The 24251-nt window shown below is 66.4% G+C and overlaps 3 protein-coding genes across 4 annotated transcripts; all 3 read right to left on the bottom strand.

The window, feature by feature from the left end:
- Positions 1–3102: 3102 nt before the first annotated feature.
- CILP2 (cartilage intermediate layer protein 2) lies at positions 3103–8745 on the bottom strand. The gene is made up of 9 exons (XM_027730974.2): positions 8685–8745; positions 7674–7772; positions 7187–7459; positions 6757–6939; positions 6383–6541; positions 6044–6304; positions 5823–5931; positions 5589–5746; positions 3103–5495 (listed from the first exon to the last, which is right to left on the bottom strand). Exons 1-9 carry the CDS (start codon positions 8743–8745, stop codon positions 3103–3105), a joined length of 3696 nt encoding a protein of 1231 aa, XP_027586775.2.
- A 978-nt stretch (positions 8746–9723) lies between these two features.
- Positions 9724–16604, bottom strand: YJEFN3 (YjeF N-terminal domain containing 3). 2 transcript variants are annotated; one of them, XM_027730975.2, is made up of 6 exons: positions 16304–16604; positions 13722–13830; positions 11852–11962; positions 11649–11762; positions 11024–11174; positions 9724–9958 (listed from the first exon to the last, which is right to left on the bottom strand). In XM_027730975.2, the coding sequence occupies exons 1-6, from the start codon at positions 16348–16350 to the stop codon at positions 9759–9761; spliced, it is 732 nt and encodes a 243-aa protein (XP_027586776.1). In that variant the 5' UTR covers positions 16351–16604; the 3' UTR covers positions 9724–9758. The 2 variants fall into 2 exon arrangements, with proteins under 2 accessions (XP_027586776.1, XP_039245810.1); XM_039389876.1 differs by lacking the exon at positions 16304–16604 and adding an exon at positions 14374–14484.
- A 592-nt stretch (positions 16605–17196) lies between these two features.
- Positions 17197–18950, bottom strand: NDUFA13 (NADH:ubiquinone oxidoreductase subunit A13). The gene is made up of 5 exons (XM_039389877.1): positions 18829–18950; positions 18652–18730; positions 17913–17984; positions 17748–17817; positions 17197–17508 (listed from the first exon to the last, which is right to left on the bottom strand). Exons 1-5 carry the CDS (start codon positions 18920–18922, stop codon positions 17389–17391), a joined length of 435 nt encoding a protein of 144 aa, XP_039245811.1. The 5' UTR covers positions 18923–18950; the 3' UTR covers positions 17197–17388.
- Positions 18951–24251: the final 5301 nt, after the last annotated feature.

Below are 24251 nucleotides of genomic sequence, written 5' to 3'. Positions count from 1 at the left end.
CTTTCCTTGGATCCTGTCTCCCTGGGGGGCTGGGGGGGGAGTTTGGGGGATGCAGGGATGCTGTTGGAGGGGGGGAATATCCAAGCAGGAGCCCCCTCCCCGCCGTGGGGGCTGATGTGCCGGCACATCATCTTCCCGCTGCCGTTGGGCTCCGGCCATCCCTAATTGCCGGGGCGGGCCGGGAGCTGCCGGCTCTGGGCTCCCGTTCCCTTCCCTGCTCTGCTATTCCCTCTTGGCCGGGGGCCGGGGGGTAACAAGAAGCAGCTGAGCCGCCCCCACCTGCCTTTCCCATCGGCGCAGGGATCCTGGTGCTCGCCGTGTCCCCTCGCCCGCATCCCGCGCTCCCGCCACCCCGGAGCTCTCCCGGCATTTCCATCCCTGTTCCTGCCTCCAGGGCAGCGTCGGAGCTGGATGGACCCCCCCACACACACACATCTCGGTCACCTCAAGATCCACAACACCCCATGGGTGCTGGGGGGCTCCCAAGGGGATCCTTGCTCCGTTCCCAGTCTCCCGTGGCAGAGCAGACCCAGGAGCTTCCCCCACTCCAAGGAGCCGAGAAACCCCAAACGTGACCTTTCTGACCCCAAGGTGGTTGTGCTCCAGAAATCCCCGCCGGGTTCTCCATCCCACAGCAGGAGGGTCCAGGGTGGGGTCTCCATGGGGTTCCCCCCCCGGGTATCCCACTCTGGAGCTGCTGTGGGTCCCACAGATCCACGTGCCGGCCGTTTCTGCGCAGGATTAGGGAATTAGAGGCCGAAGTATCCCAGCTGGCAGCCAGGGATGCTCAGCATGGCCTGGAAGCCAGGAGGGACCTGGGAGTTGTTTGGCACACAGGTGGGGTGTGGGCCTGCCTGGTGGGGGGGATCAGCATCAGGGGGCTCCTTATCCAGAGCCTGGAAGGTGCAGGACCCTCAGGAGTGGGGATGAGAGTCCCACACCCAGGGGGAGCAGCAGGAGGGGTTTGGCTGCAGCCCCCGGCCCAGCCCCTGACCCCGGGCGGGTTTCCAGCCCTCGGGAATGTGGGGCTGGGCTGGACACCCAGCACGGACCTCCCGCAGCCCCGGCACATCCCAGCCCTGTGCCCCCATCCCTGCTCCGTGCCCCCGGGGCTGAGGGGAGTCCCTGCTATACCCCCCGTCCCCATCCCAGAGCCTGGAGTACCCCAGGGCACGGCTGGCACCGGGATGGGATCCGGGGGGTCCCACCAGCCCCTTCTCCTGCTGCTTTTCTGCCCTTTCCCCCCCGATCTCCTTCCCGGCTCCATAAATAGCAGCGGGAGCCGCTTCCATCTGCCCTGCCCGCGCGGCCGCCTGCTCCGAGCCAAGCAGATGGTGGAAAACAACCCTGCCCGCTGGCATTCCCCCGGATCCCGGCCCCCCCGGCCCCCCCGGCCCCTCGGCTGCTGCCAGCGGTGTCCGTGGGGGAGCATCCCTCGGATATCCCTGTGGAAGGGGACGTGGATCCCTGCGGGGCAACTCCCGGCACCCGGGGACAGGCAGCATCCAGGGAAAAGCAGCATCCAGGGAAAAACAGCATCCAGGGATAAATAGAACCCAGGATAAGCAGCATCCAGGGATTAGAAGCAGTCAGGGACAGGGAGCATCCAGGGACAGGCAGCATCCAGGGACAGGCAGCATCCAAGGATATGCAGCATCCAGGGAAAAGCAGCGCCCAGGATCAGGCTGCACCCAGGTTTTGGGCGGGAGTGGGACCCCCAGGATGGAATCTCTGCATTCCAGGTGCCTCCTCCCTGGCTGTGCCGAGGCGCCGCCCGCCCGACGTGCCGGCATCCGGCTGCGGTGGGTTCCGATCCCGGTGGGATGGGGAGGGAGAGGGGCTGGGATTTGGCTGCTGATTTGGCAAAAGCCCCCCGACAGCCCTCCCCTCCACCCCACCCCCCCCCGGGGGCCTCGTGTCCCCTTTGATCTCTCGAGCGGCCGCATCCAGGGAAAGGGTGAAAAAATGCCGCGCTGGGGCCAAAGCGGGTTGTAAAAGGGAAATGTTGTCCCGGGTTTGGCCCCATAAACGCCGCCTGTTCCATTACAGCATCCGCCGGAGCCGCGGGTGGGAGGGGGCGCGGGGGGGGGGACCCACGAAACCCACCGCGAGCCTTGAGGGGGACAGACAGACATCAGCTGGATGGACACCCCCTGCCCCTTGCCCTGGCTTGGGTCACCCAGGAGGTACCCGGCTCCTGCACTGGGCACATCCCTGTGCCGGGGGGGGGCCCTGGGGCTGGATGGGGCCCCCCCTTCCCCGGCTGCCACGTCCCCCGGCCGCGGGGAGCTGGCACGGGGCCCCCCGCGCCTCCGCCAGCCCGGCTGAACCGGCCCCAAGGCAAACAGGAGCCGCGGGGACGGTGCTACCGAACAGGGGCAGGGTTTGGGGAGGAGGGAAAAGCACCGAGGAGGGAGGGGGACACACGTGTCTGCCCCCCCCCATCCCCCCCGAGAAGCCCAGCAGCCAGGCGGGTGTACACACAACTCTATATTTCGTAATAAATAATGTACAAACCTGCCCCCCGTGCCGCGGGGTCACCGAGGGTGCCGGGGGGGGGGGCTGGCACCGCGGCTGGAGGGCTGGCACCACAGGGAGGGCATCTTACCCCCATGATCCCGGCGTTTTCCCCCCTCCAAGCCCCCCGATTCCCTGTGGGACTCAGGGATGGGATGGGCGCTCCCAGCTCCCGGCACCCTCAGCCCTGGCGCGGGCACACGGGAGCTCCCCGGGGCGGGGACCCCCTTCCCATCCCAGCCCCGTCCCCTCGTTACTTCCACCCCCTCTTTTATTCCTTTTATTTAAATACCCCGTGGGGCCGCGGCCCCGCTGTCCCGGGGCTGAGCACCAAGAGCTGCCCCGCGCGGGGCCGGGCCGGGGGCAGCGGCAGCACCGGGGGGGGCTGGCCAGGCCGGCGGGGGTCCGCTGACACCCCCTCCCCACGCCCCGGCGGTCCCGTGCCCCGGGAGGGTCCCGCTCCGCGTGTCCCCGGCGCGTCCCCCCCTCCCACCCCCGGTCGTTATAAATGAGCGCGGGTAAAAAGCGACGGAGAAAGGGAGGGCGGAGCCGAGCCGGGGAGGGGGCGCGGGGGGCCCGCGGCGCTCAGGGCCGGCCCCGGATCCGGCCCGGCCTCCGGGGGCTGCTGGGGGTCCGGCGGGTGGGCGTGGGGCCCGGGGCCCGGGCGCCGGAGGCGAAGTCCATCACCTCGGGGGGGGCGCGGCGCAGCTCGCCGGCCCCCATCTCCCGCCGGATCTCGGCCAGCGCCTCGGCCGGGGCCGTCAGCAGGCGCTGGAAGAAGCTCTCCCGGCCCGGCGGCCGCTCCTGGCACGCGAAGGTGACGGCCGTGCCCGCGCCCGCCCGCATCTCCCGCGAGAAGCCGTCGGAGGTGCCGTCGAAGCAGCGGCCGATGGCGATCTCCTTGGCCAGGCGCGGGTTCTGGTCCGTCACCGTGTAGATGCCGTAGTTGTGGCCCAGCGGGTCCAGCGGGGCCAGCATGGCGAAGGCGCCGGTGTGGTTGTTGTCGGCCGGCGGCGGGTGCCGGCTCAGGTACTCGCTCAGGAGCCCGTTCACGGCCGTGCGGCGGCAGCTGCCCTGGGGCACGACGGACACCAGGGTGCGGTCGGCCAGGCTCTGGTCGAAGAGCATCCCGCTGCACTTGAACTCCACGCAGGCCGCCGAGGTGCCGTCCAGCGCCAGGTCCCGCACGCTGCGCGCGTCCCGCAGCCCGTAGAGCTGCCCCCGCGTGCGGGGGTGGGTCCCCCCCGCGTTCCGAGACCTCACCATGTACTCCTGCGGCCCCTCGATCCGCACCTTGATGTAGCAGGCCCTGAACTCCTGGGGGTTGGGCCACCACGACAGGTAGTCCCCGGTCCAGGAGGTCAGGTCGCTCTCCCTGAAGGGCACCACGTTGTACTCGTACTTCTCCACCTCCACGCGGTAGAAGCGCAGGTGGTTGGCGCTGGCCGGCGCCCGCTCGCACTCCTCCAGGCTGCGGTACGAGTAGATGGGGCCGTTGCTCTCGTCGACGTTGTTGGGGTCGGGCTTGGCCACGTTGATCTGGAAGGCCGTCTTCTTCAGGTCGGGGTCGTCGTGGTCCGAGCGGCGGTAGCCCAGCTTGCCCAGGTAGGGCTGGGACACCCCAACGGCGCTGGGGTTGAGCTTGGGGCTGGAGGCCACGGCTTCCAACTCCTCCCCACCCAGCGTGGCGGTGACGTAGGCCGAGTAGGCGTCGGGGCGCTGGCCGTCGCAGAAGGCGGGCAGGCAGGCGCCGTTGGGGCCCGTCACCACGCTGTCGAAGCGGCCCCAGGCGCGGGGGTTGGAGGGGTAGCCGGGCTGGGGCTCCAGGTTGATGAGGCTGATGACCACCCCCTCCAGCTGCTCGTAGGCGTTGAACTTCTCGTTGCTGTAGGCCCTGACCTTGACGAAGCAGCGGCGATCCTCCGGCACGTCCAGGTTGAAGAGGCGCCGCTCCCGGATCTCCAGGTTCCCCACCAGGAAGGTCCTCTCCTCCCTCTTCCGCCGGCTGCCCGCGGCGGGGCGGAGGATCCCCTCCTCCTCCCACAGGCCGGTCTCGGGGTTCAAGGACCACAACTTCATCTTCTGCAGGTGCTCCGGCATCCAGACCTGCCCCGTGTCCATCCGCACCTGCACCGGTCCCGTCTGCAGCGCCGTGCCGCTCTCCCCTTCCCGGAAATCCACGGAGAACATGCCGTAGGTGCGCAGGGGGACGATCTCGCCCTCGGCGTCGGCGAAGCTGAGGTCGCTGGAGGCGGCGCTGGCCGTCGCCACGTCCCTGGGGTCCAGGAAGGTGACGCTGGCTCTGACCGTGCCGTTGAAAACCTCCCCGGAGGGGCGCAGGAAGGCGCCGGCGGGAAGGACGAGCTCCCCGATGGGCTCCCGGCCGCTCGCCTCGCCCAGCGGGATGGCATTGCCCCGGCTGCCGTCCAGATCCACCGGCTCCTTCTTCCGCAGCACCTTCACCTCCTGGTAGACGCTGCCCCCGCGGGGGTCGAAGGGCAGGACCTTGACGGCGTCCAGGAACCGCTGCTGCCGGTCCACGAAACGAGCCACCAGGCGCCGCGTGTCCGGCGGCACCTCGATGGTGAAGGAGCCCTTGTAGCCGGTGAATCCCACCTTCCTGCCGCCCAGGAAGATCTGCCCGAAGCGCAGGGGCTCCCCGGTGTCGGCCGCCGTCACCCGGCCCTGCACCAGCACGCGGGGCTGGGCGCAGGGCCCGCAGCCGCACTCGGCCACCACCTTGATGGGCAGCAGGGAGCCGGCGCAGGGGATCTCCCGCAGCTCCATCCTGCGCACCCCGCAGCAGTGCCCCGGGGCCCCCCCGCAGCCCGAGGGGTCGCCGGGGCCGCCGGGGCACGGGGAGGGCGGGCACCGGCCCACGTTGTAGTGGCGGGAGCCGGCGGCGTCCCGGGGGCACTCGCTGGGCAGCTCCACCAGGCTCGGCTCCGGCTCCGAGCGGCAGCTCTGCTGGCCCTGGGCTGGGGGCACGGAGGGGGCAGGGTTAGTGGGGTCAGGGCGTGCTCCCCGCCCCGGGGGAACGCTGCGGTCAGCGAGGCCCTCCCCGTTCTCACCCAGCAAGGTGAGCTGTGCCGGTGCCGAGCGGATGGCGCCCGCCTCGGAGCTGGCCTTGCAGTGGTAGGTGCCGGCCTGCTCCAGTGCCAGCCCCCGCAGTGCCAGGCGCCCGCTGGGCTGCTGCCCCTTCCTCTCCAGCAGCGTCCCGTTGTGGTACCTGCGGGCACGGGGACGGGCTCAGCGGGGACGCGCCCGGCGCTGCCCTCCCCTGCCACCCCCCCGTCCCGCCTCACCAGTGGTACTTCTTGGGCACGGGGGTGCCCGAGGCTTTGCAGCAGAAGGTCACGTCCTGCCCGGCCTCCCGGACCTGCGCCCTGGGGTGCAGCACCATGTAGGGCTTCTCTGCCGGGGGGGGAGGCGAAACGAGCCATGGGCACCCCTGGATCGCCCCCCGCACCCTTTGGGGTGACCCCTCGAGGGGTGCACTGCCCCCCACCCCCCCCGCCGTGCTCACCCAGCCTCCGCAGCCTCAGGAGCACCGGGGCCACACCGGAGCCGTTGGAGGTGACGGGTGCCAGCGCCGGGGCGAAGCCCTCGTGGTGGGCGCTGATGTTGGCACTACCCTGGCACAGCCCCGCGGTGACGGCGAAGCGCCCGTGGGCGTCACTGCGGCCCAGCAGCGCGGGCGGGGACCCCTCCAGGTAGATCCTGGCGTCCGGCAGCGCCGCCCCGGTGCCCGTGAGGACGGTGCCCTGCAGCGTGAGCCCGGGGCAGGCTGCGGGGGGCACGGAGCTCAGACCCCCGGGGCCGGCGGGCACCGGGGAGGGGGTCCCCACGTCCCCGAGGGCGGTACCTGGGCAGGGCGAGGGGGGACATTTCTGCACCTCGGTGGGGCGGCCGGGGCACGGCGACTTCTTGGCGGCCTCGCAGCTCCGGCGCCGGACGCGCGTCCCGGCGCTGCCGCAGCTGCGGGAACAGGGGCCCCAGGGGCCCCACTCCGTCCAGGCGGGCTCTGCGGGGGGACACCGCGTGGGAATCGGGCACCACGGGCCCCTCAGCGCCCGGCCTGGGGTGGTGAAGCACAGGGGGTCCCCAGACAGAGGTGCAGCCCCGGCTCACGTCTCCACGGGACCCCTCACTCCGGCAGAGCCGGAGGTGGTGTCACCGGGGGACGAGCAGCACCCGGGGGGCAGGTGGGTGCCGACAGGGGGGTTTTGGGGTCCCTACCTGGGCAGGGCCCGGCGCTGCAGGGCCGGCGCTCCACGGCTTTGCCCTTGCACTTGACCTCCTTGAGCGCGGCCGCGGGGCGGGCGCTGAGGCAGCGGCGGGCGCGGGTCTGGGTGCCGCTGCTGCCGCAGGCCCGGCGCGAGCAGGGGCTCCACGAGGACCAGTGGGACCAGTAGATGTGCTCTGGGGAGGGGCACAGGCCTTAACTGGGGACCCGCCAGCAGCACCCGAGGGGTGGCTGCTCCGGGGGACCCGCAGCTCCCAGTGGGAGGGGGAGCAGGGGGGTGATGAGCAAGGGGAGGGCACAGTGATGGTTGTGGACCCCCTGTGAGGTGCCAGTGGGGTCTGGGGAGGTGGGACACAGGTGGGACACAGGTGGGACGCAGGTGGGATGCAGGGGGGATGCAGGGGGGATGCAGGGGGGACTCACCCAGCGGGCAGAGGAAGCGGATGTGGTAGTTGGAGCAGGTCTTGCCCGGGGGCTGCTCCTTGTTGATGCAGCGAAAGCCCCTCTTGGGGCTGGCGTGCACCACCTCGCCCACCTCCTCGGGCAGCTCCCACTCGGTGGTCCGGGCCTGGATGGCCACGGGCCGCTCGCAGACGCGGCCCCGGTAGTAGAAGCGAATGGCCTCCAGGCTCTCGTGGTCCCCGTCCCCCCCGGGGTGGTCGATGTTGAACCAGGACGTCCACTCGGCACCTTTACCTGGGATGGAGCCGGCCCTGAGTGCCCCCTGCCCCCCCTGGGGTGACACCCGGGGACATCCTGGGGACGTGGGGATGGAGGGATGTGGTGTGGGAATGTTGGGGAGCAGAAGGGAGTTTGGGGGTCCCATGGGGTGGGTGGCACAGGGTGGGCGTTGCCTCCTGTGGCACTGGGGGGGACCCGGTGTCTGCTGGGGGCTCAGGGACAGCCGTACCTGCCGTGTCCAGGTCCAGCTCTGCCGGGTTGGGCGCGGCTTTCCAGGGCTTTCCTGCCATTCCGCTCTTCCCGGGCTCCGAGTCGTTCTCCAGGGGCTCTGGGGGGTGCAAAGGGTGGGAGAACCCCTGGCCAGGGCACCCCATTCCAGGGGCACACAGAGGGTCCCTGGCTGAGCCATGGGCACCAAAGCAAAGCCGTGTCCCAGCGGGGATGGGGACCCTGAGCCCCCCAGTCCCCTACGGTCATCCAGGAAGGGGGTTTGGGGTGGGATTTGTCAGCTCCACAGGGTGTCACGGCTGGTGACACCATCCAGGGTGGCCGAGGAGGGGCCACAGCCTCCTGGCAGCCAGGGATGAACCCAGGGGTGTCCATGGAAAACGCTGCCTGGGATCTCCCGGCTGTCCCAGGATGAGCTCGTCCCCAGGGGGGATGTGGGACAAGGACACGACCCCCGGTGCCCACACTCCACCCACCAGGGCACGAACTCGGTGTCACACCGAGCCAGCTGGGCCTTCCTGGGGCTCAGCCATGCAGCGCCAGAGCCAGCAGGGCTGGGGGGGACACGGTGTGGGACATGTCCCCACCCCTCCAGTGCCACGGCCCAGGGGAGGACAAAACCCCCTGAGCACCACCGAGGTGTCAGATGCCAGAGGGACCATCCAGCTGTGACCATCCAGCTGTGACCATCCAGCTGTGACCACCCAACTGTGACTACCCAGCTGTGACCATCCCAGCTGTCACCACCACCCTGGCACACGCCTGGCCCCGGCACACACCACCAGTCCCAGTACACACCACCAGTCCCGGCACACATCACCAGTCCCGGCACACACCACCAGTCCCAGCACACACCACCAGTCCCGGCACACACCACCAGTCCCGGCACACCTCCGGCGAGCACTCGCCCCATCCCATCCCCACCCCCATCCCCACCCTGCCCCTCTCTGCCGTCTCCAGCCCCCAGGACTGTGGTCCCCGTGCCACGGCCGGGTGGCAGAGCCGCCCTTACCTGTGGCCCCGGCCCCGTGCAGGGCGGCGAGCGCCAGCAGTGCCAGCGCCAGCTCCCCCATGGCTGCTCCGGCCGGCACTGGGAGCGGGAACGGCTCCGCGGGGCTTTATAGGAGGCCTGTCCCCCTCGCTCCTGGCACACGGGGCCGGAGCCGTGTCCAAGTGGGAAGCGGGAAGGAGCCCTCCCCGAGCCGGCCGTGCCGCCGCTCCAGCCCGGGAAACTTGAGGGCTTGTTTTTGCAAAGCTGCTAAAATTGGATGCACTTGGGAATGCGGAGGGAGGGAAGGGGAAGAGGCGAGAGCGAGCCCGGCCTCGGCGCTGCCGCGGTCGGGGATGAGCTGGGGGTGCCAGCGCTGCCCTGGCACCGCTGCCGGTGGGGGGGGGGGTCTCGGTGCTCGGTGGGCGCTGCCCCGGCACCGCTGCCGTGCCCTGGGAGCGCCGAGAGAGCCCAGGGTGGGGTTTGCACCGGGCACGGCTCCCCAGTGCCCCTCTGGGGTTTCGGGATGCAAAACACCCCTTGTGACGGGGGCTGGCGGCGTGGGGAACCCCCCCCCCCCGGCCCCAGGTCACCCCCAGCCCCCTCCCTCGGCCCGGAAATCCCGGCGCATTCCCTGCATTCTCCGGAGCTCCGGCTGCGCTGAGCCCCCCGAGGGGGAGGCAGCTCCAGGGGCTGCACTGGGGTCACGAACACTCTCCCTGCTGGGGCGGGGGGGGGGGACAGTCCCCAGAGGTGGCTCGTCACTGGTAATGACCACTCCGTGGAGGGGGGGCTGCTCCAGCGACCCTTTCCCGGTGTTTTTTGGGAGATTCAGGCTACAGGGGGATGTGGCAGCACCAGAGACCCCACAGCCACCCACGGGGCCCCCCCGGCTGCCCGTGTCCCCACAGGGGAGGTCACGCCAGGCCCGTGCCCAGGAACAGTTCCCAGAGGACACATGGGGGGGTCGAGCCGAGTCCCCGAGTGTGGAACCGAGTCCCGGCACAATCCCCCAACCCCACCGGGACGGCACCGTCCCCTCGCCCTGACCCCACACAGGCCCTGAGGAGGAGCCACCAAGCACTTTATTTGGGGGGCTCACAGGGCCACCACGCACTCGGTGCCGGGGTACTCGGGGGGGTTGAGCTCGAACTTCTTCTGGACGTCGTAGGGCAGGAACCGCCCGGCCACGAAGTGCCGGCGGCCCAGGAAGCGCCGGGCACACTCCTTGGGGGCTGCCAGGGACACCAGGACGTCGGGGCTGATCCCGCCGCTGCCCCCGGACTCCGCGTCCCACCCTGCGGACACACGGAGAGGGGGTGACCACGGGGTCACTTCCCACCCTGTGGGGACACGGGGAGGACTCGGGGGCACTCCAGGGGTCACTTCTCACCCTGTGGGGACACGGGGAGGGCCTGGGGGCACCCCAGGGGTCACTTCCCACCCTGTGGGGACACGGGGAGGGCTCGGGGGCACCTCAGGGGTCACTTCCCACCCTGTGGGGACACGGGGAGGGCTCGGGGGCACCCCAGGGGTCACTTCCCACCCTGTGGGGACACGGGGAGGGAGTGACCCCAGGGGACCTGCCCTATCCCCACCCACCCAGGGAGGAGGTGCCCCCAGGGGACACGTCCCACCCTGAGAAGAGGAGACAGGGAGAGGGGCTCAGGGGTGACCCCAGGGGACATTTCCCACCCTGCGGGGATGGGGAGAAGGGGTGAGCCCAAGGGACGTGCCCACACAGTGGAGATACAGAGAGGGGGTTCAAGCTCGACACGTCCCACTGTGGAAACACAGAGAGAGGTTCAGGGAGCCACCCCCCCCAAAACCACCTCCCACCCTGTGGGGACACAGAGAGGGGCTCAGGGGTGACCCCAGGGGTCGAGGCGCTGCCGGCGGGGGGTGGGGAGGGCACGGGGAGGATGAGGAGCGTGTTCCCCCTGCGGCACCGCCCCCGGCCTGGCTCCGCGCGGGGTTTTTCTTGGTGGGGATTCACCAGCGGCCGTGCCAAGGGCTCCTGTTTGCTCCCGCGGCGTGGGGGGGGACACGCCGGGGGGGTGATGTGATGACAATTCCAGGCCTGGCCACCAGACGCCCGGGTGTTTTCAAATTACATCATGTCTCAGTTCGGGGAGTTTGTTATTTACCGTGGATGCCCCGAACGCATCGAGCGGATCCGCCTCGCCCCGCGGGCGCTGCCAGGCTGGGGGGGGACCGCGGGGGGGTCCCCGGGGATGTCCCCACCCTGGGAGGGCACCGCGGGTGCCCGGGCACTGCGGTGACAACACCGGGGGGGGTGTTGAGGAATGCGAGGAGCGGCGGGTCGGGGGTCCCATCCCGAGGCGGGGGAGGGGGCTGAGCACCTGAGGGCACGTCCAGGCTGACGATGGGGATGCGGATGTGCTTGAGGGTGGCCAGGATGGCGGCGCAGGGCTCCCTCCCCTCGCCCACCTCCGCCTCGGCTCCCAGCACGGCGTCCACCACGGCGTTGTAGGCGTCGTTGATCAGCTGCACCTTTGGGAGGGGTGGGGGACACACACGGGGGGGTCCCCGCGTCACCCCCCACCCGGGGACCGGCCCCGGCCCACGCGGGGATCCCGTTTTCCCGCAGAACTGGACTCACCCAGCGGCTGCGGCCAAGAAAATCCCCCCCCCCCGAGGTGAGGAGGAGGGAGGGGGGGGCGCGGGGCAGAGCCCGGCACGCCGAGACGCGCGGCCGCGGCCAGGGCAGCGATTTTGGGTCAAATTCCTCCCGCCCCGGCCCGGAGGCTTCCAAAAACAACAGAGCCGGTGGCTGGCGGGGCCGCGGCAGCCGCCGCTGGATTTCATGGCATTCCCCGGGCTCCCAGCAGAGCCGGGACCGGGCGGGGGGGGAAGGGGAGGGAAAAAGGAGGAATAAACTCGGTGCTGTCGGGCGGGGAGTGCGGGGGCTGGGGGGCTGTGCGGGGCTGGGGCCTGGCAGGACTGAGGGGGCCGGGGGGGTCTCACCTCGGTGGGCAGGTAGGAGAGGAAGGGGATGTCCATCTTCTCACACTGCGTCGTGAAATCCCGGTACAGGGGGTCCGGGGAGCGCTTGGGGTAGAAGATGGTGGGCTCGTAGTCCTGCGGGCGGAGGGGAGGGGTCGGGCTCGGGGTCCGGCATCGCTCGGGGGTGAAGGGGAGGAGGAGGAGGAGGGGAGGGAGGTACCCACAAAGCTGCGGAGGTGCCGGGCACACACCAGCCCGATGGCCCCGTTCTGCGCCGGCCCGCACACCACCAGCACCGTGGGCTGCTTCCGGGGCAGCGAGGGCAGCGGGAACGCCTGGAGGAGACGGGGATGGCCGGTCACCACCGCCCCGGGTCACCGCGCCACCCCCAAACGGCCCCCGGGCACGGCGAGGGGGCAGGGGCGTCGGGGAGGGAGGGGTGAGGGGACCCACGCGGTGGGGATGGGGGATGGTGCCCGGGGTGGGACGGGGGTGGCACATGGAGCAGGGTGGGGATGGGGGATGGTGCCCGGGGTGGGGCGGGGGTGGCACATGGAGCAGGGTGGGGATGGGGGATGGTGCCCGGGGTGGGGCGGGGGTGGCACATGGAGCAGGGTGGGGATGGGGGATGGTGCCCGGGGTGGGACAGGGGTGGCACATGGAGCAGGGTGGGGATGGGGGATGGTGCCCGGGGCGGGACAGGGCATGGGGTGGGATGGTGACAATGCTCAGGGTGGGATGGGGGTGGCACACGTGGCAGGATGGGGATGGGATCCATGGCAGGACAGGGAATGGGATTGGATGGGGGGTGGCATCAATGGCAGGACTCGGGTGGCACCTGGGGTGGGGCAGGACAGGGCCCGAGTGGGATGAGGATGATGCCCAGGATGGGATGAGGATGGTGCCAGTGGTGGGGTGAGGGTGGTGCCTACAGCAGGATGAAGATGATGCCCCCGATGGGATGCGGATGATGCCCGTGGTGACATTCCAGCAGTGCCCACGGTGGGATCAGGAGGATGCCCACGGTGGGCTGAGGACGCTGCCCAGGCCGGGCCGGTGCCCGCGGGCCCGGGGGCTCCCCGCCAGCTGCAGGGAGGCGGCTCCGTGCTCCACATACCAGGAGCCTGCCCGGGGACGCTGTTTATGCATTGACGGATTTTTTCCTGCTCACGGAGCCTGGCTCCGGGTCCCGTCCCCCCGCCAGCGCCCGGAGCTCCCGGGCCGTGTGAGCCCGGCCCCGGCCCTGCCCCGGCCGCGCTGCCAGCGCCTCCCGGGGACGTGCCCGAGGGGACAATGCCCGGGGACCCCGGCTTGGGGGGGGATGCCGGGGCTGGGGGTTCTCCCGGAGGAAGAGGAGGATGCTCGGCCCCACGGGGAGGATGCTCAGCCCCCGAGGGGCCGGGGATGCTGCGGCACCGGGGGCAGCCCCGGGGCGGCCCCGAGAGGCTCCGACACCAAAATATTTCTGCTCCTCCTCGGGCAACCCGGTTGCCCTTGGAGAAGGGAAGGGCAGAGCCACCTCCGATGGAAAAGCTGAGGCAGCGGGCGCGGAGCTCACAAAGCTGCCCTTGATGCTGCCCCTCGGCGCTGCCCGGCTGCCTCCTCCCCCTCCTCCTCCTCCTCCTCCTTCTCCTCCTCCTCCTCACATCCAGCACGAGCACCCGGCGATCCCAGCGAGGGAGGATCACCAGGACACGGGACCCCCAGGGATCCTCCTCACCTGACCCCCCAGGACGGGCTGAGCATCCCCCCTTTCCATGGGCTGTGACTGAGCCCAATTCCCAGGGGGAATAGTGAACGGGGGGGGTTGAGGGATGCAAAGAAACCCACCAGGGAGAGGCTGAAGCCCTGGCACAGCCACAGCATCGCTGCCCACCGGGCTGTGCCACCAGCCCTGCTGTCCCTCGGTCCGGAGTGGGAGGGAGACACAGCCGGGGTGGGACAGCACAGGGGGACAGGAGGAGGGTGAGAGAGCAGCTGGCAGCAAAGCCCCCGGCCCTGGTGTGGTGTCCCCAGCCCTAAGGGGGTGTCCCCAGCCCCAGTGGGGTGTCCCCAGCCCCGGTGGGGTGTCCCCAGCCCCCCTGGCCACCTCACCTTGGTGACAGCCACAGCACAGGCGTGTCCCCAGATCTCGATGAGCTGCTGCCTCCCAAACCGATAATCCTCCAGCAGCTCCTTCTCGATGGCCTCGGCCTCTGCCTTGCTGGGGAGGGGGAGAGGGCACCAGTGAGCAGGGGGAGGAGATGGGTGCCCTCCACCGCCCACGGGAAGGATTTGGGACCCCACTCTGCCCCCAGGGCGCTGGGCAGGGGGTCTCAGGGCACCGGGCGAGCGGGTCAGGGGCTCGTAGGGCGTGGGGTGGGCACGGCCGGTGGCTCGGGGAGGGGGACGGGCTCGGCTGGCACGTCTGGGGGCCAAACCCCGCGGGTGAGGGGGGCTCGATCCGTGCGAGGCACGGCCCTGGCAGCGCCCCCGGGCTCGTGGGGCTCGGGCTGTTACATAAAAGCGAACAATGCTGCGGTTGTTCCGTCGCTGCCGAGCCGGGAGTTGGCAGGGCCGGGAGCCGCTGATGGGACAATAATTGCTCACATCTGTTGGCTTCACCTGCCCGGCTGGAACGGGCCGGCTGCGGGAGGGAGCCTGGGATCCGACCCCCGGGAGAGGCACAGGGAGGGAACCCACGGCCCTGCGGGGAGCTGGGGGGCACCAGCCCCCACCCTGCCCCCGTTTCGGGGGGCACACTCACATCTCGCTCAGTCCCAGCCATGGAGAGGGGACCTGCCACCCCCCGCCATGGGCAGGGATCATGTGGTGCTCCTGGAGCTGGAGGGGCCACGGGTTGGAATCCCTGGGTGGGGTCCCTGGGTGGGGTCCCTGGGTGGGATCCCTGGCTGCTCTGGGTGTCCTGGCAGAGCCCAGGGACCATTTGGATCGGGCATTCCCTTGTCATTCAGGCAGACCCACAGTGAGCCCTCCTCCCTGTCCCCCATTCCTGCATCCCATCCCCTGCCTGTCCTGAAAAACCTCCCAGAAAAACTTCATCCCTTTTCCCATCTCCTCCATCCCATCCCATCCCATCCCATCCCATCCCGTCCCATCCCATCCCATCCCGTCCCATCCCAGTCCCCAATCCTTTGGTGCCCTCTAGTGAGTCCCAGCCCGGTCCCAGCCCCACACGGGGGTCCGGGGGGAGAACAAGGGGGGGCCGTGGTGGTCAAAGGGAGCCGCGCTGTCCCGGTGTCCCTCCCCCGCCCAGCGGGGCCGGGGGGGCCGGGAGGGGGTCGGGGGTGGGGCCGGGCACAGCTGTGTGTGTGTTGTCCCTCTCCCAACAAAAGGCACGTGTCTGACAAAATTCCCCACGTCTGTTCCCGGGAGAACATTATCCATAATCGCTGCTGGCAGGGAAAATGCTGGGCGCCGGCCCGGGCTGGCTCCCGCTGGCCTGGCAGCGTCCCCAGGGAGGGGACACACGTCACGGGGCTCCCTGGGATCGCCGCCCACCCCGGGAGCAGCGACCCCCCCCCTCCCCGAGGGCTCCGGGGTCACCTCCAGCCCTCCCCGCTCCCCCCGGGATCTGCGGTTTGGCTTCGCTGGAATGCCGCTCCTGGAATGACGCTCCCGATCCCCCCGGAGCGCAGGGAGACCCAGCAGAGCCCAGTTCAACCCAGTCCAACCCAGTTCCCGGTGCCTCCAGGGGCTGCTGCGTGTCCGCGGCTGCTGCGGGGTTGGGGCGGGAGCGAGAGGAGCCGAGGGATGAGGGGACGAGAGGATCCCTGAGTGTCCCTTCCCGTATCCCGGTTCCAGGACGCCGCGGGCGCTGCATCCCGGATCCGTGTCCGCTGTCTGCATCCCAGCATCACATCCCCGTTCCACATCCCAGTTTTACATCCCAGTTCTGCCTCCCAGCTCCGTGTCCTCCCTCTCCCTGCATCCCAGCATCGCATCCCTCTCCCTGCATCCCAGCGTCACATCCCGGTCCCGCATCCCGCCAGCTCCGCGTCCCCCCTCTGCATCCCAACTCCACATCCCAGCCCCGTATCCCGGCTCCATCTCCAGTTCCCGCCGCTCGTTTCCTCCCCCCCGGCCCCGCTCGGCTACGGGACCCCCCCGACCCGCCCTGGGTTGCAGCGGGGGGTCCCCCGCGCACCCCCCGGGCCGGTCCCGGGATCCCCGGCGGGTCCCCCCGCTCCGCTCCCGCTGCCGGAGCATCCCCGCCGCAGCCATGGAGACCCGGGATGCGGTTTCCCTGGCAACGGAGGCTCCGTGGGTACCGACTCCCCCCCCCGCCCCCGCGGCTCCTTGGGGGGATCGTCCCGGGGGACGCGCGCGGGGACCGGGAGGGCTCGGGAGCATCACGGAGGGCAGGAGCCCACCCGGGGGGCGTCCCGGGGCTGCGGGGGGGTCCCGCCCCACCGGTGGGACCGCGGGAGCCCCCAGCAACCCCCCCGGGTCCCCACCGCGTTCTGCGGGGCTCCGGCACCGGCCACGACCCCGCGGGACCGGTCCGGGGGGAGCCGGGGGTCGGGGGACGGCGGGGGGGTCCCGGCGGCGAATCCGGTGACCTCAGGGAGAGGCACCGGCGCGGCGGGACCCCGGGACCCCCCGGAGCTCCCGGTTCTCCCCCGCGCGGCCGGGGGGAGGGGTGGGGGGCTCTCCGGAGGGACCCCCGGGCTCACCTGAGGTACCGGGGGGGCTCCCGGGGAGGGCAGGACGCGGAGCTCATGGCGGGCGGCACCGGGACGGGGACCCCCGGGGGCTGGAGCGGAGCCTCGGGTGGAGCGGGACCCTCGGGAGCAGCGCAGACCCTCGGGCGGAGCGGCGCGGACCCCCCCGGCGGGAGCGGATCCCCCGGCGGGAGCGGATCCCCCGGCGGGAGCGGATCCCTCGGGAGCAGCGCGGACCCTCCTGCCGGCCCGGCCCCCTCGGCGGGACTGGCGCGGCCCCCCCGGGGACCCCCGGCTGGAGCGGCCCCGGTGCCGCCCGGGGGGAGGCGGCTCCCGCTGCCCCCGCCCCCTCCGCGGGCATCGCTCCGGCCCCTCCCGGGAACGGGAACACCGGCCGGGATTCCCGTGATTCCCGCAGGATGCGCGCGGGGGGGGTGTGGAAGGGGGTGGGAGCAGCTGGGACCCCGCTGGGACCCCGAGAAGCCCCTTCCTTCCCACCCCTGAGCGAGGGGAACGTGTCAAAATTGTGCCGAACACCCAAATTCGGTGGGTTTTCACCCACCGTTGCTCTGGTGGGATCTACATCCATGGGATCTACATCCATGGGATCCACACCCATGGGACCCAAACCCATGGGATCCACATCCATGGGATGTGTGAGCACAGGGAGAGCTCAGAACCCCCCCGGCCCCCCCAGTGACACCGAGGCAGGGAGGGGGGACAAGGACACTGCCACTGGCTGCTTCCTCCATCCCACGTTCCCATCCTGATTCCCGGGCAGGGAAGCCCAGGAAACACCATCCCACATTCCCACCCCGATTCCTGGGCAGGGAAGCCCAGGAAACACCACGGGAGACGCCGAATTCCCGGTGGGGGACACGGGGGTGTCCAGGAACACACAGGACACGGGATCCACGTGGTTTAATAACAGGTTTAAGAACAGGCGGCACCCGGAGCCCGGGAAGTGCCGGGATGGGCAAAAACAACCCAGGAAACGCTGGAACAAGGGAAGGAGGAGCCCGGGAAGGGCCGGGATGGGGAAAACGACCCGTGAAATGTTGGAACAAGGGAAGGAGGAGCCCGGGAAGGGGCGGCTCTCAGACATAGAACTGCAGCCCGAACTTCTCGTTGTCCATCTCGGCCGAGGGCCGCAGGTAATAGAGCTCGTCCACCGTCGGGGGCACCCAGCGATCCGTGTGGAACACCGACTCGCCCACCTGGAAGGCAGGGAATGCTGGGAGAGGCGGGATCAGGGACCCTCCACCCCCCGCTCCAAGCGCTGCCAGGGGGAAGGAGCATCACTGCCTGTTCTGGGGGGGCTGCTCGGAGCCCGGGTGATCCCAGCCTTCCAGGGGGTGACACGGCGCCAAACCCACTGGAATGGCCGGTTCCCAGCCCGCGGGATCACGGAAGGGCAGCTCCCCCCCCCCCATCCTCCCTCCCAGGAGTCACAAACCTTCCAGCCGGGAACCTCCCTCATGATTTTGGCCTCCTCGTCCAGGTTCTGCCGCAGCAGCCGGAGGGTTCTGCGGGACAGGGGGAGGCTGAGCGGGGAACCGGGAGGGGACACAGCGCCCAGGGGGGGTCCCCGAGGCCTGGGAGGGTCCCCAGCCCCCCGTACCTGCGGTCAGACTCCGCCTGCAGCAGCGGCATCAGCGCGATCCGAGCCTCCAGCTCCTCGATCAGCAGCCGCCTGCGCCGGGATTGGGGGGTCAGGGGGGTCTGGGGGGGTCCCTGGGATACAAGGGGGCACTGGGGAGGGGGGGGGGCTGGGAAAGCTGGGGGGACCCCATGGCTGCAGGGGGGCACTGGGGGGATCTGGGGGAGACTGGGAAGGGTCAGGGGGGTCGCTGGGCTGCAGGGGGGCACTGAAGGGGGGCTGGGAAAGCTGGGGGGGGGTCCAGGGGAGAACTGGAGGGTGCGGGGGGGGAAGGGACGGATTGGGGGGTCCTGGGGTTCGGGGGGGCACTGGGGGGGCTGGGGAGGGGGGACTGGGGTACAGGAAAGGAGGCCGTGAAGGGTTTGGGGTCCTGGGGCACAGGGGAGGGCTGAGGGGGTCGGCGAGAATCGGGGGGGTCCCTGGGTCCCTGGGCTGCTGGGGGGCACTGGGGGGGGCTGGGAAAGCTGGTGGGGGGTGCGGGGTACAGGGAAAGGGGTCCCGGGGAGCACTGTGGGGGGTGGGTCGGGACTCCCCTGGAATGTGGGAAAAGCACATCCCGAGCAGGGACCGCAGCAGAGCCCCGGGAACGGGAAAACCCGCGGCCCCAGAGGAGGGTTTGTGTGTGCGGGGGGAACGGGGAACCCCCAGGGCTGGACGGGGAGACCCGGGGGGGGGGCTCCGGGATCCCCCCGGGCGTCACCTGCGCTCGCGGTTCCACTTGATGAGGGTGTAATAGCCCAGCAAGAGGCTCCCGACGCCGATGGCGAACAGGCTGTACCCTGGGGGTGTGGGGGGGGCGCGGTCAGAGCGGCACCGGGGCCGGGATGGGCCCCCCCGAGCGACGCCCCCCGAGCCCCGAGGGGACCCCGGCGCCCACCTGAGAGGCCCCTGCGCGGGAGGTGCCGCTTGTAGTCGATGGGGCCGTACCCGCCCGGCGGGGCCATGTCCTGCTTCACCTTCGGCGCCGCCATCGCGGCGCTTCCCTCGTGACGTCACTGCCCCGCGACTCGCCACGGGGAGCCACGTGACCCTCGTCACGTGAGGGAGGAGGAGGCGCGGCTTAAAAGGGCAACGCGCGGATTTAAAAGGGCAACGCGGAGAGTGGGGCCCGGAGCGGTGGGTTTGGGGACAGGGGGGTCCCGGCGGGGCAGGTTTGGAGCCAGGCGAGATCCAGCGCTCCTCTGGGATCGCTTTCCCACCCAACGGGCTCCAGCACTTCCTTGGGATCATCTTCACACCCAGCCGGAGCCATCATTTCTCTGGGAGCATCTTCTCACCCCATGGGCTCCATCACTTCTTCGGGATCACTTTCCCACCTGAGGGGCTTCCTTGGGAGCATCTTCCCACCCAGCAGGCTCCTTCACTTCCCTGGGAGCATCTTCCCACCCAGCAGGCTCCTTCACTTCCCTGGGAGCATCTTCCCACCCAGCAGGCTCCTTCACTTCCTTGGGAGCACCTTCTCCCACACAGGGATCCATCCTTTCTCTGTGAGCATCTTCTCACCCAATTGGATCCGTCATTTCCTTGGGAGCATCTTCTCTCCCCACGGGCTCCACCACTTCTTTGGGATCACCTTTCCACCTGATGGGAACTATCGCTTCCTTGGGATCATCTCCCACCCACGGCAGGGTTGGGATTGGCACTCGGAGCACGTCTGGCAGGAGGCTCCACGAGGACTGGGGGGGTTTCCAGCTCCACCCAGTATGACCGGTCAGTGTCCCAGTATGTCCCAGTCCCCCAAACAGCCCGGGCTGGATCCAGCACGGGCGGGAATCCCAAGTTTCTGAGGTTCCTTGGCAATCCAGCCACGAGCTGCCCACGGAATCTGGGCTGAAAAATAAAAAGGATCAGTTTTTTTTTCCCCCCTTTCACCCTGGGCTTGACCTGGAGCAGGATCCACATCCCATCTTCCCTCTCTGTTCCCAAACCGGGATTTTATCCGGAACTGGGGACAAAACCAATCTGGCAACGTTCCAGTTTGCCAGGAAATCCCGCTGTCCCCATCCCAGAGGGGAGGGATCCAACGGCCCCCTGAGCTATCCTGGGATGTTCAGATGAATTCCAAAGGGGATCCGAGTGGCGGAGCAGCAATTCCAGGTGGGAAGAAGGGCCGAGGAGGTGGTTGGGTCTCGTTTCCACACGTGCTCCGTCCACATCCCGGGATGGCACCTGGGAGGGTGTTCCCTCCACTCATTTCAATCCATGAAATTCCACAGAAATTCCAGATTTTTGTCTTCTTCTTTCCCTGTTCTCCCATCAACCTGGTTTGGTTTTTTTTTTTGGGAAGGAACCTTGGCAGAGGAAGGAGCAGATCCAAACCCGGGATGAGATGCATCCCAACCCCGAAATCCTCGGAATAAGAGGCAGATCCAAGTGTTTCTCCATTTGTTTATTGTCCTTCCAATACTGAAACCCCCCCACAATACAGTTATGGATTAATTATTGATTCCAGATCCTTCTGCTGCTGAGACTGTCAGGGTTTAGTGGGAAATTATTATCATTTATTATAATTATTATTATTATTAAATGTCAGGGTTATTGTGGGAGATTTGGAGTCACAATAAACCCAAGGGACAAACCCCCAGCCTGTGCTCCCTCCTTCCAAAAGGAGAGGGAAAAATGAGCCAAATTGGGTTTTTTTGATGAGCTCTCCCTAAATTTGCTCCATTCCACTCCCTCCTGCAGCCCAAACCCTTCATTTGCCATCCCAGACTGTACTTCAGGAATTTAATTTTTCCTCAATAAGCCAGAAAGAAGAAGTTTTAACTGGGTCTGAGAATCCAGAGGGAAATGCAGGGATCCCAAAACGATGCCAAAAACACCTGCAGAAACAAAAAAACCCACCCCCAAATGAGCTTGGATTTCTGATTATCCAAGAGTTTTCCTCACCACCACAGCGGGAATGTTCCAGGAATCCCTGGAACACAAAAATGAGTGAAGTCCCGTTTTCCACGAGCTGCAAAGGCTGAGGACACAAAGGAGGAGGTTCAACCCTCTCTGTTTCAGCGCTGAAACTGGAGAATAAATTAATTATATTTATATTTATATATATATATAAAAAAAAAAGAGAGAATGAAATCCAAGAAAAACCACACGGCTCCCAAAATTCCAACACGGGTTTCCAATGAAAATCCGGGGTTTATTTCACAAGTTGCTAAAATCTAAAGTACAACAGTCGTTTCCCGTTATTTAGTCACTGGCTTAGAAAATTCCCGTCGTCGCGACGTCGCCGAGGGAGGAGGTTTTTTTTTTATGGCTTTGCGGGAATCCCTCGATCCCTCTCCCCAGGAGAGGCGGGAGCCGGACCCCCCCCGGAACAGCTCATGCAGCGAAGCAGTGGAGGGGCGGGAAAACGGGATACGAGGCCGGATATTCCACCCGGAGGGTTTTCCGGGGCCGGATATTCCACCCGGGGCGCTCCCGGGTTTTCCGACGGAGCGCGGAGTCCAACGGGAGGTTTGTGCCGCTCCAGGAGGTGATTCCCCGACAGATCCAACAGCCCCCAGGGACTCAGGAATCCCAAAGGTGATCCAAGAGCCCTCAGGGACTCAGGAATCCCAAAGGTGATCCAACAGCCCCTTTGGAATCAGAAATCCCGAAGTCCTCAGAGATTCAGGAATCCCAAAGGGCCTCAGAGATTCAGGAATCCCAAAGGCCTCGGGGATTCAGGAATCCCAAAGGTGATCCAACAGCCCTCAGGGATTCAGGAATCCCAAAGGTGATCCAACAGCCCTCAGGGATTCAGGAATCCCAAAGGTGATCAAAGAGCCCCTTTGGATTCAGGAATCCCAAAGGCCTCAGAGATTCAGGAATCCCAAAGGGCCTCAGGGATTCAGGAATCCCAGAGGTGATCCAAGAGCCCTCAGGGATTCAGGAATTCCAGAGGTGATCCAAGAGCCCCTTTGGATTCAGGAATCCCAAAGGGCCTCAGGGATTCAGGAATCCCAAAGGATATCAAAGAGCCCCTTTGGATTCAGGAATCCCAAAGGCCTCAGGGATTCAGGAATCCCAGAGGTGATCCAAGAGCCCTCAGGGATTCAGGAATTCCAGAGGTGATCCAAGAGCCCCTTTGGATTCAGGAATCCCAAAGGGCCTCAGGGATTTAGGAATCCCAAGGGTGATCCAACAGCCCTTTTGGAATCAGAAATCCCAAAGCCCTCCGGGATTCAGGAATCCCAAAGGCAACAACAGCAGTAGGAATAAACCCAAGATTTGTTCCTAAGTTTGTGTCTAACCCCCCCTCCTCCACGATTCCCAAGGATTTCCCCTCCAGGCAGGCCCATGATGGGAATATTCCGTTTCACTGGGATTTTTTTTGTCGTGTTTTTTTTTTTCCCCCATGTTTCTGTGGGGTTTTCTTCCGGCAAAAAGGAGAACAGGAGGATGAGGAGGAGGTTTGGAAAAACTGTATTAAAGTGTTTGAACAACTATTTCAAACCTGACCGAGCCCAGTCCCACAAACACCCAACTCAACACGGGGCTCCAGCCCCGAAGGAAAAGCCTCTCTCCCGGAATTCGCACGTGGATCCACTTCAACCCTTCCCGAGATTTATCCACGATTTGGCAGAAACAAACCAAACCAACCCCCCGGACCCCCCGCGGCACTCCCGGAAAACCACGTCAGAACCGGCTGCAATCCCAACAGCCTCATTCCCTGCTGGATTTTCAGCCTCGTTCCATGTAGGATTTTCCCCTTCCCTTTAAAATAAAATCTCCCCCAACCCCCTAAAATAGTATTTTTGGGGGTTTTATTCTCAATTACACGCGAAGAAATTCGGGATCTAACACTTTTTTAAGCCTGGATGCACAAAACCTGTTTTGCTTTTTCAGTTCCAAACCTTAAAACTAAAATATCCCCGATTCTTTTAAGGCTTCTTTTAAATTCTCCACGTTGGGCTGAAATTCCCGTGTCCGAGCACTGGGCTGGTGGGATCCCAGAAAGGTTCTGACGTCGCTTTTGTAACATTTGATTTTATATTTTCTGCCCCTCTTTCACTCCCCGTTGGTTTGTTTTTTTGTTTCCCCCGAAATAATCCAAAGTTGTTCCCCAACACTGGAAAATTAATTGGGAAGTTGCCCAGGTTTTCCCCACAAAAAAAAAAAAAAAAGGTTTCTGGATTTTAATTTGAGGAGTTTTCCTTGGTTTTTTGGGTTTTTTTGGTTTTTTTTTTTGAACCAAACGAACTTTTCCAGGGGATTTAACAGCGATCAAACATCGGCATCGACGAGGAGAAAACGCAGGAATTCGTCAGAGGAGAGGGGGAAAAAAAAATCCCCGGAAACCAACCAAAAAAATTCCACACAGGGAAGGAACCGAAACTTTCCCGGAATATCAAGTGCAAAAGGCAAATGCACTCCAGTTCTCCCTCCACATTCCCAACCCAAACCAGCCTGGAATGAACAGAAACCTTCCAAAACTTCACCCCCAACTCCCCCTCCTCCCTCCATCCCCTTCTAGTTCTTCGGATCCCTTTGGAAGATTGGAATCCCACTTTGGAAAACGAGGAGGGTTTTCGAGGCTGCTCAAGAAGTTGGGAAAAAAAAATCCCTTAAATCTCGATCTTCACCCAGCAGGGAAAAGGGGGAGGGGGGGGAAAAAGGCTAAATCTCGATCTTCACCCAGCAGGGAAAAGGGGGAGGGGGGGGAAAAAGGCTGGAATTCTGTCACTGCGCCGCGGGCAGATCCGAGGGGGGGACGACCCGAAGGAATTCTTGGCTTCAAGTTTCGATCTCCCGGCGACTGCTACGAAAATAAACTCGGCTCCGACGGAACCCCCTGCCCCTCTTATATATAGATATATAGATTATATATATATATAGACTTTCCCAAATAATTCTCAGCATCATCAGCACTCCCTTCCAGCACTGATATGCAAACAACAAGGCGTAAGGCGTGGAATTCTGCCGCTTCAATTCGACTGGAAACCCGGGAGAAGCGCGAAGGAGGAGGGACGAGGAACGAAAACCAACCAAACCGGACCCGATGGGATTTTTTGGGATCAACCAAAACTTTCCCCTAAAGCTCCACCCGAAGCGGGATGGTGATGGACAGAGGAGCATGCTCGGGATGCCCTGGAAGAACTCGGAAGGGATCACAAAAGGCCCCCCCCCCCAAAACGTGCTGGGAACGGCCGGAATTCCCGGCGGGAATCACCAGAGGGAGGATCTGCCGGCGCCTCCCGCTCTCTCCCTGATTGCATGCAGCTCCTGGAATTCCTATTCTTTCGAGTAATATTCCTCCAAACAAACAACAACAACAAGAGAAACAAACAAACAAACAAACAAAAAAAAAAAAAAAAA

This window comes from Pipra filicauda, unplaced genomic scaffold (genome assembly GCF_003945595.2).
Source record: "Pipra filicauda isolate LSUMZ 115617 unplaced genomic scaffold, ASM394559v2 scaffold781_size139286_pilon, whole genome shotgun sequence".
Classification (NCBI taxonomy): domain Eukaryota; kingdom Metazoa; phylum Chordata; class Aves; order Passeriformes; family Pipridae; genus Pipra; species Pipra filicauda.
Note: the sequence above shows the minus strand (reverse complement) of the source record. Positions and strands in the feature narration are given on the sequence as shown.